This window comes from Falco biarmicus, chromosome 2 (genome assembly GCF_023638135.1).
Source record: "Falco biarmicus isolate bFalBia1 chromosome 2, bFalBia1.pri, whole genome shotgun sequence".
Lineage (NCBI taxonomy): Eukaryota > Metazoa > Chordata > Aves > Falconiformes > Falconidae > Falco > Falco biarmicus.
Genome location: NC_079289.1, coordinates 28,726,199 through 28,740,188, shown reverse-complemented (window position 1 = coordinate 28,740,188; position 13,990 = coordinate 28,726,199). Strand labels below are relative to the sequence as shown.

The 13,990-nt window shown below is 41.5% G+C and overlaps 1 protein-coding gene across 1 annotated transcript in view; it reads left to right on the top strand.

Annotated features, from left to right (window-relative positions):
• LHFPL6 (LHFPL tetraspan subfamily member 6) overlaps positions 1–12,318 on the top strand; it is a 144,842-nt gene extending 132,524 nt beyond the window's left edge. Inside the window, exon 4 of the mRNA XM_056329722.1 lies at positions 11,205–12,318. Within this exon, the coding sequence (XP_056185697.1) occupies positions 11,205–11,323 (119 nt within the window). The 3' untranslated portion in view covers positions 11,324–12,318. The remainder of the gene's footprint in view (positions 1–11,204) is intronic.
• Positions 12,319–13,990: the final 1,672 nt, after the last annotated feature.

Sequence of the window (13,990 nt, the reverse complement as noted above, 5' to 3'; positions counted from 1 at the left end):
TGCTGCTGTCACCAATCTGCTGCAATCGTATGTTAACACATTAATTAACCAATTATGAGAGCTGAAATTTGCTGTAGTGGTTTCCACCAGGCAGCTCTGCCACTGAACATCTCTCTTCCACATACTTTAGCACTGAATTTAAATGCTTGGCTAGGATGTCTTTTTACTTAATGTCAGTGCCTGACTGATGCTGTGTTAGCGAAGTCATCTGTAAAGAAGAGGTATGGTCCAAGGGCCGTTTAATAACCACGCTGCTCATCATCTTTCATAAATACTTCTTGGTTGGTGATAACCCAAACCCTCTAGTCTTTTCTGAATCATTAGAGACTGTCTTACTCATTATAGCCTACAGGCCAAAAATGATGTTTCAAAGACTTAATCTCACTAAGTCTCAAGACAAATTTAAGTAATTATTGCTTTCATTTGAATATTTAATTTGATTAAGCCACAACGATATGCCTTCCATTCCTGAGTCTGTGAAATTAGTTGTCTCCACAGCCACGTATATACTCGCTGCATTCAAAATCTGCCACCAGAAAAGCTGAGCTGCCTTGAGCCCTGCACTGGTTTGCTGATGGGAGAAATGGTGGTGATGGGAGTGCTGGTCCTGCACCTCCTCCTGCTGTGGGTACTAGCAAGGATGACACTGAGAACGTAATTCAGCACGTGGTTACTCTCAAGGAACAGAGTGTTCAAAGGGATGCTGATCAGCAGACAGCATTCAGCCTCCTCTTCAAGGATGGCAGAGCAACTGCCGCAGCTTGGGCAACAGGGGACATGCATGCGGTTAGGAAAGGAGTGTCAAAGCACAAAAGGTTTGACCACAGAGCCAGTAAAGGTGGAGGTTCAGCACTGAGATTTGTTCTGGACTTTCAAAAGGTGAGGTGGAAAAAATGGTTGAGGTTGGAGGTAAAAAAGATAAGATAGGAGCGGATATTTACACTACAGGAGGATGACGAGAAGAGGCAGGTACAGAGGAGGGACTGCAAGAACTCTCTTGAGAAGCAGCTGAATTGTGCACTGTGAAACGTAATGTTAACTAGAAATATTCCAGACTTAACAATTAAATGAAAATTTTTGTTTTACCTAAACAAGACAAACCCGCACCTGCCATAACATGCTCATTCAAGGGGGCACCTTACCGCTCCGTACAACTGTCTGAAAGGAGGTTGTAGCAAGCTGGGGGTAGGTCCCTTCTCCAAGATAACAAGCTACAGAAGAGGAAACAGCCTCAAGTTGTGCCAGGGGAAGTTTAGGTTTGGTGTTAGGAAAAATGTCTTCACTGAAAGGGTGGTCAAGCATTGGAACAAGCTGCCCAGGGTGGTAGTGAAATCACCATCCCTGGAGGTGTTTAGAAAATGTGTAGGTGCGGTGCTTAGGGACGTGGTTTAGTGATGGATTTGGCAGTCCTGGGTTATGGTTGGACTTGATCTTAAAGGTCTTTACCAACCCAGATGATTCTATGATTCTGTAACTAGATAGAATAAATAAGATGCAATGCTAAGAACCCATAAAAAACCCTAATCCTTAGTGGGTGTGCTAGATAAGAAGTACTTCTCCATGTCTTCAGGCTTTCTGAAAAGGCATTAGACTAATAGGCACTGCAAATAATGCTGAGATAGCCCATATTGTGAAGAGGGGACCTCCTCTATCCGCCCCCACCAAACACACACATTTCTGTGCACATTCCAAAGCAATATTTAAAAAGGCTGCAGGAAAAATAACCATGCCTTTCATTTATTTATAAGTGGATTTGGGTATTCTTTTAAAAAAAACCTGAGCCAACGTTGTGAAATGCCCAGCAGTTTGCTGCTCTTTTGAAAATTGGGTAGTTATTTGGTTTTTAATAAGTGAACAATGTCCAAATGGTTTACTTAAACATTTATATATTTAATTGGGCTTATTTTTGTAATCAAATGAAAGTGGTTGTATAACTCCATCTCTACAAAGAGAAGTCATTGTTTGACTGAAGATAACCTGCCAAGGACAACCCCATTTGTTGATTAAGTTACATTCAATAGCTGAGCTCTTTTGCTAATGAGGATGGGAAGTAACTTCCACAAATAGACAGAGACTAGTGTACCTGTAGAGGTGCCTGCTCTCTGCTCTTCTCTAGCAATCTGGTTTTGCCATCATGAAAAAAAGCACAGTGCTAGATTAGGGCTTTGACAAATGACCTGCGGCAAATCTTGTTGGGATGCTAAGGCCATGAGAGGTCCCTGTCACATTCCTCTCCTTGTGTTTCCCAGCTCCCTAGCAGCCAGAAAGACCTGTATGGAGGTCTTGGTGGTCCTGCTCCGTATTGCAGCATCCCATCTCAGATCACAAACTGAGCAGAGTTCCCATCAAAACACCAGACTATGAACTGGAGCAATCTTTTGCTGCTGTTTTTAGGGTGGTAACTCCTAGAAATAGAGCAATATAAATAAATGGGAACAAGAGAAAAGAGATGTTTATGTTTTAAACCAGCACAGTTGTTTGCTCAGTGACCGAGTCAAAGTTCTTAGTCTAATCTGGCCACAGGCTAATGCCTGAGACTGGAAGTATAAACTGGCAGTGCTCCAAGGGACTGCCTTTCACTTTCACCAAATGTCTGAGGATGGATCAAAGTCATCTTAATCTCTTGTCGCTGCACAAGCTGCTATTGTTATGCTGCATTATTTACACCCTGGCATTGCCTGTGGGCCCATTCAGTACAGCACTGACATGGCACAGCAGTACGGAGCAGCTGACTGAAGCGTGTGAAAGTGAGTCAGATCTACACAATTCCATGGTCTGCAAAAAGCAGGCAATTTCCCAAATGCAAGCATCTTTATAGCATATCATATAGCACACGTTCAGTTTTGCTGAGCTAGAGGCACTAATACCATTTTGTTTTCATTTCTAAATGTACCACACAAGAATAACAGCTGAAAAATGAGGGGTTTAGCAGGAATTCATTAAAGTGAGGGACCTTGTGTTAAGGTGAGAGCATGCATTAAAGTAAAGACTGCACCAGACATTTGCAAAAACTTCCACATTCTATGATTCTGTGATAGATGCTGCGAAAAAACTGTGTGAAGAAATCTTTTGAACGTACATGCCTTTTTTAAAGGGAAATGTGAGTGTATACATGTATAATATAATAATAATAATGAATACATTAGTATTGGTCTTGAGTGTCTAAAATCTTCATTTTAGACTGTTGATTTCCCTAGATGTGCATGTGGAGACTGCTCAGTTGCTGAATGCTTATTTCTGTTGTGCTGGGTGCAGAGGCAGCTAAATCCCACAGAAGGTCCCAGAAAAGACAGGGCATGATCCGTTTAACTCACAAAATTGAACCTCAGCTGGGCACTGGTGAAACAGCAGTACAAGACCCATACGTAAGATCCTGAACAGCAAAATGGATATCTAGAGTAAGATTCATTTATCTAAATGTAGATGGCTCATGCCGTTGTAGGTACCCTAGGAAAATTCTTCTGGCCTCCAGCTGACACTTCCCTACCACCAGATGTATGAAATAGTATTATGTACTTACCTTATTAACTGAAAGAATGAAGGCACTAATTTAAGATAAACTCTGATTTTTAAGTTGAAATACTTGGAATAAATGTTTGTCTTCCTTTAGGAAATGTGGTGTGTTTGGGCAGTCAGGACACAGCCTACATGATCAGTGCTCCAGAATTTTTTATGTCCTACCCCTTTTTGTAAGAAATTACTTTTTTATGTCATACATTTCTTACCTAGGACCTTCTTTTTCATTCTGCTGGTTGATCACTTGTGCTAAGAAGCATCCTACAAACATGGCTATGTGTTTGCTGTGTGGAATTACCTTCAGACCCCATCTTTGAGTTTCATCATGCTTTTCTTTGCTACTAAAGGCAGTGAAAATCACAGGTCTGGCAGCAAGGGCTCGCACAGTTCAGGTGTGGCCATTGGCACACCATGCCCTGCTTACCCACCCAGCAGCTGCTGCCGCAGCCTGCCCAAAATGCATCATTATGCTTGTTTGAGTTCATGCCATCCTTATGAGGCTGGGAACAGTCCCCTGCCCTATTTCTTCTGGAAGATCTAGGTCCTCTCCAGTTGTTTCATGTTCTCTGGCTATCACACTTTATCGCTACCTGTCATGAAGAGAGACATCCTAGGTCTGGGGGCTCAGCTGCAGCAGCCATCAAAGTGGTTGGCTCCAAACACGCACCTTTGCTTGCCCACTGTGCCAGTCCATCCATCTGTGAACTGCTGTGAAAGGGCACTCCAGGCTGAAGTAGCTGTCTGGAGATCAACTTAAAAGACTGGCTCCCATCCTGAATGAAACAAGCAGCTGGATTGCCCTCAAAAGCTCTCAAAAGCTTCTCTTCTGAGGGACATTTGTTTCCAAAGATCATTATTATTAGGCCACCCCCTTGCTACTTTTAGAGGGCTTGAAACATCTTAAAGAGAAGTGTTGACCTGATAATTACTTTTGCTGTAGAAATATTAGAGTAAACAATCTTTAAAGCACTTTAAAAGCAAACAGTGCAGTTGCTAAAACAACATAAAACCCCCACAGAAAGCAGTGAATATAAAAAAAAAAGCTTTGTCAACGAGTTGATTTGCCTTAGGTGGCATCATTTCAGCATCTGGCTGAGTGTTGACATACAGTGCCAAAACGATCAAGAAAAGGATTTAGAGGGTAGGACAATTTATTAGAAACCTATTAAAGGCAAAGGCTCCAAAGCTGTATTTTTCTACGAGCAATCTATCTGAAAAAGCGAGTTTTCTTGTTCGCAGATCCTCTGCAAACAGCTCAGAGATCCTACCAGTTCAGGTTTTTTGACTGGGGCTGAGACAGTCTTTACAAGTGTACCTGAGCTACAGCTGCTGAGTTCTTAAATAAATGAATGAGTCAGCCTATATGCTAGTAAAGGAAGTGTTTCATCAAGAAACATTTCCTCTTTGGTGCTACCTGGATAACTTCCATTCTTAAATATTTGTAAGCCTTTGGTGACTATATCAAGGTCTACATATATTCTTTCTAACATAAGGGACTTACCTTTGTTGCCAAAGTTAGAATGTGGTCACACAAGGACCCTCTGCAGTCAATAGAAGTAAGCAGGACCATCCAGAAAGGGACTCAGACCACCTAGGGGCAAGTACCTGGTGCTCTTTCTTACTTAAAAAAAAGCTGCTAAACTGGTTGATTGGAATCCCTTCATAGCTAAAGGGAGAAAAATAGGTGCTACTAGAGAAGGGTTCACCTGTTGTACTTTAGATGTCTACCTTAAGATGAAATGCAACACACTTTTATAAGTGACTTTTTCTCCTTGTTTTTTCCAGAGGGAGTCTGGTTGACTAGTCCAGTGTGAATCTCTGTACTGTGAATGTCCAAAGAGAGGTGAAATTATTTTCACTTCCCGCAATAGATGAGCTTTCTGCTGACTTCTTCCAGGAGGCAGGGATTGCTCCTCATTAGCAGGACATAAGCTATATGCGCTTGAGAATTTGAGCATTGTAATTGACCCAAGGTGTTTCTTCTCCTTCATTGTTCCATGATAAATGCACACCTACAGCAAATTCAAGGTTTTATTAAACAAAATTGTGTGATCCTCCAAAGAAAGGAAGATTTGGTCATATGAGTGAGTGTCTGCATACAGCAGAAGTGAAGAAATTCAAGCTGGCACTTCTTTTTCCAGTTTTTTACACTTCTGGACTTTATGAGATTTTATGCATTGAATTACAGACCAAAAATCCATGCCATTTCTTTGACCAATTATAAGTAACCAAAATAGCTTGATCTGTGCATGCACGAGAAATCATATGTTTTTAACAAAGAGAAATCCACACAACAGGCAAAGAAACCAGCTTACTAAATGCATTATTTTACATCAAGCTCTTTGTTTGGCTGCAAGAGCACCTTGTATAGTGTTCTTTCTTTGTTTCGCATAACTACTTTAATCCTTTCTGGATGCATTCCAAATTGTAACTTCCTTTCCTGCTTTTGTAGCTGATTTCACATGACGGTTTTTCATTGTAACTGTGTCAACAAACAAAAACCCATCAGCTATTTCATTTATCTTGGCTTTGTTTCAAAATGATTATGCCTTCTTATTAATTAGTTTATTATCTTTTACATTGATTTGTGGCTTTCATTTCTCCAAATTCCTGTACATCCCTTAACATCACACTCCTTACTTTGTTCTACTTTGCCAGCACCCTGATTGATTACATGAATTCACATTCTCTGTAGTACTGGACTCTCATATGAAGCTGCTAATTAGACTTCCTGCACAACTTTTTTCAAGTAAGAACTGTAGGTTTTATTTTTGAAAGTATGTAATTTGTATTCTTCAGCCCGGCTAGTTCTGAAACCTTTTTTCCTTCATCTTGGAATGTAGACTGTGTTTAAGGTTAAATGGTTAGAGTTTTCCAAATACTCCAGGCTGCAAGCCCAGGATAATCTTAACATTAACAGCAAAGACGGTACAAATATTTAAGATACTAAGTCTGGCAATTAACAGGTTTGCATCCAAGACACTTCCATATTCTGGAAATTTTTTCAGAAGTGTCAATTATTGGTTATTTTAGATGAAAATCATATGCTATTTCCAGGACCTTGATAACTATATGTGATAATTATTTATAAGACATCATGAGTAGAGATCCTGGTAAAATTCTGTTTTGGCAACTGGATTCTGGCACAGCTCCACAGTAGATCAAATATTCACAGATTTTCTGTTGCCAGTTTTCACGCACTCCCAAATTTGTCTTAATCTTTATTTGCCTGTTATATTGAAGAGGAGAGGGAAACCTAGGGGACACATATCATGGCCTTGAAGATCACATTAGAAATCAAGAAAAGGCATGGGACTATTTTTTAATAAGCCCATCGATCACTTCAGAACTACCTTTCCACATTCTTTGATTTCTTTCAATTTAGCAAATATTGTCTTATGTTCTATGGAACTTTCCTCTGCTGAATCTTCTTTTGATAGTCTCCTCACTCAACTTGTGTTTGCCCTTCATCCTCGGCGACCGCAATTTCTTTCACTCCTTTTACAAAAGAGAGGAGTGTAGTATTTCCATCTTTCCTTCTTGTATTTGATTGGAAAATGGCCGTACATCCCTATAGCTGCAAAGTCTGTTATTCTATGATTTCCGTGTTCATCCTGACACTCTCTTGCTGCCAATCCCAGTAAAACAAATGTGAAAACAGAGTTCTTCATGGCTGGCTACAAATTTACCTGAGCCAACTTGGATGGTCTCGCTTCACTGAGCAACCAAGAAAGCCGATTATTTATACTTTACTTTACAAAAAAAAAAAAAAAAAAAAAAAAAGGATCCAGAACCAACAAAATGCTGAACCCACAGCTTCTCCCTCCATACTGACCTGTCAGATAAAGACTGATTTGTTAAAAGCAACACCACTTTTGTATAGAAAAGGAAGCTGCTGTGATACATATCATCTCTATCAGCTAGAAGAGTGTCAGCTGCTGGAGAATTTACTTTGGCATGAAACCAGATCCGGCCCATCTTATGAGCAAGAATATGTACACGTTCTTGCACACATCTCCACAACCTCAATGGACTGGCACATTTCTACCTGTATATATGTATTCCTATGCATCCTTAAGGAAAACAGCAGCTTTTGTGTCTGTGTGTGTGTGTGAAAATTGATGTTTCAATAATTGTTTAAATTCTATCAATTAATTAGGTGGTCTTGCTCTTCATTTTAGAGTTTTGACGTTAAAAAATGGGAAACTGCAATGCAGCATTTCTAATCTTTAATATGATGGGCTCCATGAAGGCAAACTGCTCCACTCAATGGTTGAATTTAAGCCCCAGTTCTGCAAAGCTCTTAACCATTTGCTTACCTCTGAATATATGACTAGTCCCACTGATGTCAGTGCAATAGCATTTCAACATGAAGAAGGGTCCTTCTATGGTATCCATTGTTATAATATAAAAAATTAAAGCTAGAAAGCAAAATCTATCTTCTCTAAGGCATAACATTTCTACAGGTGTATTTCTTTTCATTTGATGTTACATTTAATTATTCATCAACCCTGCTTTTTGTAAAGCTTCCTGTTCCATTTAAAATAAATAAATAAAATTTAAAATTTTAAAGTGAAGCAGAAGTCATTTTACAATTTAAACTGGAACTACATTACTTCATTATTGACAACCAACAATCTTTCTTTAGGATGCAGTGGATTAAAATAGGTCATAGATGTAGTAAAATGAGAACACTAGAGCAGAAACCTCAACTCCAAAGCATTTTTTCTCCTTGTGCAATACAGGATTATAAATAGGGTAGCATTGTTTCATTTTGACACATGGCTATGCAGTGTAGGCAATCATCCATTGCAGAAGGTACCTTTGAGATGGATTACCTCTGCTCTTATAGCTATACTTAGATATGGACCTAGGACTTACCTGTGCTTATAATGGATAGTATAGGTAAGTCCTATACTCTCAGACACCTTCCCCACTGCAGGCTCTTCTTCAGCACAATAGCTTGAAACGCTGTTCTGCTCAGCATCATCTGAGTACAGATCAAGCTATTTTATCTGAGGCCTCCCATTGCTCCTGACACAGGCTGGAAATAATGGCCGGGTTTATTGCTGTGTTATTATTGCTCTAAGGTCAGGCTCCCAGCTCTTTCATCCGTTCTCCTGCACTCCCCCTTTCTTTCATTTGTTCATCTTGACCCAACTCACACTTGTGAACTGCATTGCATTTTTTAGATGAAGAGGCAGCCTGCCATGCCTCAGAGCATTAAGTAGGGCAGTGGTCCTTAGGGTAAATGGAGCATGGCATGGAGAAATAAATGTTATTCTCTTCAGTCGAGACTGAATATGGATGTTGTATCTGTTGAGCACATCTCTGACACTGATTTAATAGTTCTTTCTTCTTAATATGCATCACGTATACTCTCCCCCTCTCCCACTGCCAAAGGACAAAATTTGAAATCACACCATGCAAAAGTTCAAATTTACTTCATTCTATCCCACTTAGGTCACAGCTTTGGGCAGTGCTCCCAGGTGAATCTTTAAACTCTTTTTAAGGTAACATTTTGACATTTATTTTCTCTACCTGGAAGCATCACAATGAGAAAGATTTACTTTTTCAAGCTGCAACTACAATTGTCTAGTAGTTTTAGGAATATTTAGCAATTTAAAAAGACCTATCAGATGAAGTCCATCTTATCATAAGAAATACTTTAGCACACACCACCCTGGTATAAATATGATCATTTCCAGAACAATCCAATAGATTTAGACATCTGGTGAATGCTTAATCTGATTTTTAAATTCCCAGCAGAAACTATAGGTAGTGTGTATACGCAGACAAAGCAATAGGAGGTCCAGAGACAGGTCTCTGCAGGGACTGCTGTGCAATTGGGCAAGGATTGGCATCAATGATGTTGCCAGGCACTTGGCAGGTCTCCATGGTTTCTGATGGTGTTCTCTTTAGGAAGTCAGACTCTTTGTGTGGTCTTCTGTAAGGAAGCCAAGAATGGTGTTGATCTACAGAGCATAACCAAATTACAAAACCAAGTGAATCTCTCTTTCTGCTCCAGCACATTAAGGAGAGAAGCTAATGAGCTCAAGCCAAGGGAACAGCTCCTCAAGTTCTCTGGTCACATAAAAAATTTTGCGGGTTATGAAGGAAAAAAGAAAAAAGTACTATGCTTCCTGCTGTGGTGTCAGCCTGTGATCTTCAGAGTAGCCAGGAGCAGGAGTGTTGCCTCCCACTAATGTCTCCTCACAAAGCTGGCCTCACAATATCCTGTGGACAATTGATGCATGTGCTGTTTGCCTTGAGGCATGCTAATGTTTTGGACACGTTGAGATGTACAGACATCTTTTGTGTCTTGTGCTTAAACCAGGATTAGCTGAGTTGATAATTGCCTGAACCCAAAGCCTGGCCTTCAAGGATGCCATTGGGACAGAGTATGGACATGCCACCTGTTTCAGCTCTGTCTTTACCTTCTGTTCTCTGGAGGGAAGAATGGTTTCTCCTGCTTTTTCCAGAGAGTGGGAAGGAAGTGTTGTATTGCTGCTTGTGCCTTACCGAGAGCACTCACTGCTCAAAGCAGGGTGGTATCACCCAAGATGGCAACACAGGGAGAACCTCAATTGTAATGAGCTCCAAGCACTCAAGATCAAAATGAACAAGATGATGCAGCCCAAGTGAAAATTACTCTTCAGAAAGGCTGCAATCCTGAGGAGTAACAGCAGCCATCTCCTTTTGGAGATCTCTGTGAGGAGGCTTCCTCCTTGCTGCAGCTGCTGTATTCCTGACCTCCTCTACCGTAGGCACAGTGGTGCCTGGAAGGGGAGCAACCACTTCATGGTCCACCATGGCATTCCCCAGCACCATTTGCTAGTGATGAGTTTGGCTGTATAAAGATATTGAGGCCATTAAATGTATTCAAGTCCATATTGTGGCACTGTTAAACACATTGGACAAAAGATCAGTGAAGTTTTCAGCAATGAGCTGTGACCTTGGGTGGGGAGAGGGAAATTTCTGTATTTCTGGACTCCATCCCCACAGCAGCCCCCAGGCAAGAGGTCCCCAGACACCATGCTGCTTTGTGGATGGTCAGGATCAATGCCTGTAGAAGGGCAATGTGAACAGGTTCCCCACAGTCACATCCTGAGTTAGTGTCGCCCAGAAGCTTGCTGGGTTTTGAGCCCTGTCCCTGTGAACTTGGAGCTGGACCCACTCCGCTCTTTCTGTAGGGAGTGAGTTACCTGCAAATTCTCAAAATGTCAGTCAAAAATAATCAAAAGATCCTCAAATGCTGCCTGGGGGAGGAGAGGAAAGAGGAGGGTGGGAAAAAATCCTCTTCCAGCTGTAGGTGCTGTGGGGAGTGGTGTGGCAGGCAGTCCCTGGCCAGGCGGATTGAGGGACGCCCGTCCCACCTTGGCGTGCTCAGGGAGCTGGCAGCCTCAGCTTCGGCCCTCACGTGGCGTCCCCTCTGCGTGGAAAACAGCAACTGGCCAAGCAAATGAGCTCAGAGGGCTGTCTGCTGCAATCCAGCACTTTAGAGGGGAGCCATTTAAAAGCCTGGCTCTTCTAATTGCTTGAATTACACCCCGTGTTCCCTGTCTGAGGTGGACGTGCAAGTGGGCAGAAACCTCGCAAGGTGCTTTTTCCTGGATGGAAGGAAAGGATGGTGGCAGTGCTTCCTCCCCCAGCTAACACTGTGCCTTGTCGCTCTATTTCCCTTGCAGGGACCTGCCACATCGGCTGGGCCTACTACTGCACAGGCGGGGGCGCGGCGGCCGCCATGCTGGTGTGCACCTGGCTGGCCTGCTTCTCGGGCAAGAAGCAGAAGCAGTACCCCTACTGAGCCGGGCCCGGGACACGGGCGCTGCCACACACCACGGGCTCCCCGACGTCTTCTGGATAAGGACGATGAACGACAAATTTTTAAGTGCTTTCTCTCTGGAGTGGGCGTGAGGTGGGATGGCTGGTGGACCGAAGGTGGGCAGGGAGGTGAACAGCAGTGCAAAGCCACCCAAAGGGACAGGTTTTCTCACCTGAGCCTGCTCCACAAAACTTTAAGCAAGGAAAACTACTCTTTGGCAAATGGTGAAATTCTGCGTGTGCCAGTTAATGGAGAGGTTGGTGAGGGGCCAGCGGTGCCCAGAGGCTGGGGCAGCGCGCGGCAGCCCCTCAGCGCGGCGCTCCCGAAAGCACACACGCATGCACAGATGTTGACCATGGCACAAAATGAGTAAAGAGGAAACTTTTTTTGGTGCGATTCTTTCTGCTTTTCCTTTTTTTTTTTTTCCCTTTGGTTTTTGGTTTTGGTTTTTTTTTTTACTTCTCTCTGGTGGTTTAAAATTCAGTGTTGCAACACTTTTTAATCTATACATTAAACTTAATAAAAGGACCAATAAGCCACTTTATCAGTATTTTGTATATTCTCTACACATTTTTCTTCCTCAGACATTTAGCCACTGCTTATTCAGCCCTATATAACTTTTATTAAGCCTCTGTGTTTTCAGCATTATTACGAAGATGCAACATAATTACATGGCATATGTAGCCTTTCCCTATAGTACTTTTATGAAGTGCAGTAAATGGACATTTTTCTGTCCATTGGAAATTCCACTCACGGTACTGTAGAGCTCTGTTGGTTATGTACAACTAACAGGAAACTTCTTCCAGACATAGATTTCTGTTTCTGTTATGTTTAGCTCATTGATGTCGTATTGTGCTGTACCATGTTTATTATTTCAATATTCATTTTTGTAAAAAAAATATATATAATATGTGCTATTTTATGTTTGTATTTGAAAAATCTCTGTAAATAAATTTTTCCTTAATCAATACTTGCAATGCATGGTCATGTCAATAGATGAGAAAGTTCCTTCCCAGATCCCCATTGGAAAAATCCTCAGAAATAATCATGACTTTTATAACCATGCTGTATCCTCTTTCCCTGTAAAATACATACATTTAGGGTTCAGTTACATTGCTGGAGGCTAAACATCTATTGCCACTGGAGGCATTCTTGCATATCCCACATTTTTACCTGATGCAGTCGGGTGTCCCTGCAGGACTTCAGTGAGACCTTCCCCATTTTGCCCTGGCCGCTGCAGGATCAGCATTTCACACAGTACTGCAAATCCCTGTTTAGGCAACTGAAACAAGCCCTTACTTTCTTTTCTTAATATCATTGACACTGACCAAATACCTACCAGGCAGTATTCCCTGTGCAAAACACTGGCAGTGTACATACAAAGCTCAAAACCAATCTTATTTTCTTTAAGAAAAACAATGTGAACTTAAAACATGGGAACTTGTAAGGGGTTTTCAATCATGCCCTTAACATATGTTACTCCCTTTAAAATTTGTTTCTCTGCTCTTGTTTTCCCAATATGATATTTCTGTGGTGTATTTCTACATTACTGTCTATGTTCTAGTTGCGGTTCATGCTGGTTAGTAACACTTGCAGCTGTTGCAACTCTGAGATCATGCAGTTGCTTTGTACATTATGCTGGGCAGCTTTTTGGAGGTAGGTGGAAATAGCAATGTCAGCTTAGAGTGATCAATCCTGATATTACTGAACTGAATTCTATCGAGTTTCATTATAGCTTAAGCACTATTTATTTGCTTTATGGTGCTGTACAGTGAAAACAAAATTGTACCTTACCGCTCCTAAATTAGCCCATAAAAGCCCTATCACATGTGACTGCTGCTTCTGCCTGAGAAGCACGCCAACCATGCTGCGGGGGCTTGCCTCCCGGCATGCTCTCCCAGTGGCACCAGCAGCAGCAGGACATGAAGCTCCTCCCTCCTGCTTGTCCCTTCTCGTGAGTGCTCAGGACCATACCCAGACCTGCTGTGGGAGGTCAGTGGTGTTCCATATACATACTGTTCACAGTAAGTACAGATATGCCTGTTAGGGTTGTGTATTGTTGCTTTATTAAAACCCAAGGAGATATAAACACAACTTTGGCTGTGGTTCTCCTGGCTCCAGAAAGACCTTTGGCAGGTATCTCACTAGAGAAATGCTGGTTTTGTACAGTGTGCTACTGTAGAAGCATGCCTTTCCTTCCACTGAAACTGCGGTTTACTATATAAAGTTTCAGTGATGACTTGGCTATAAAAATATAAGTGTTATTATTCTAAATTTGACCCTCTGCTGTTTATATTCTGGACCATGCATCACGGAGAACATTTTGACTTCTTTTAGATCTTCCTCTGCTCAGGTTCAGGCTTGATTTATCGTGATCTGGAACTATGCAATTACTTCATGAAGAAAATTAGGTTTTTGTTACAATGCAATACAATAGACTGACTTTCTCTGATTTTCTATACAATCTCCTTTTTTTAATTTGGGCTTGAATAAAATGCCAATTTTAATAAGGCAATGATATATGCTGCACCTGCTTTGTAGCTGTTTATCATATAGCCTTCAGCTGCTGTGATATGAATAAACTGATCACAGCTTAATTAGGTTTGTCCATATTTGTGCATTTTGGTTCTGATATCCATTTTTCACTAG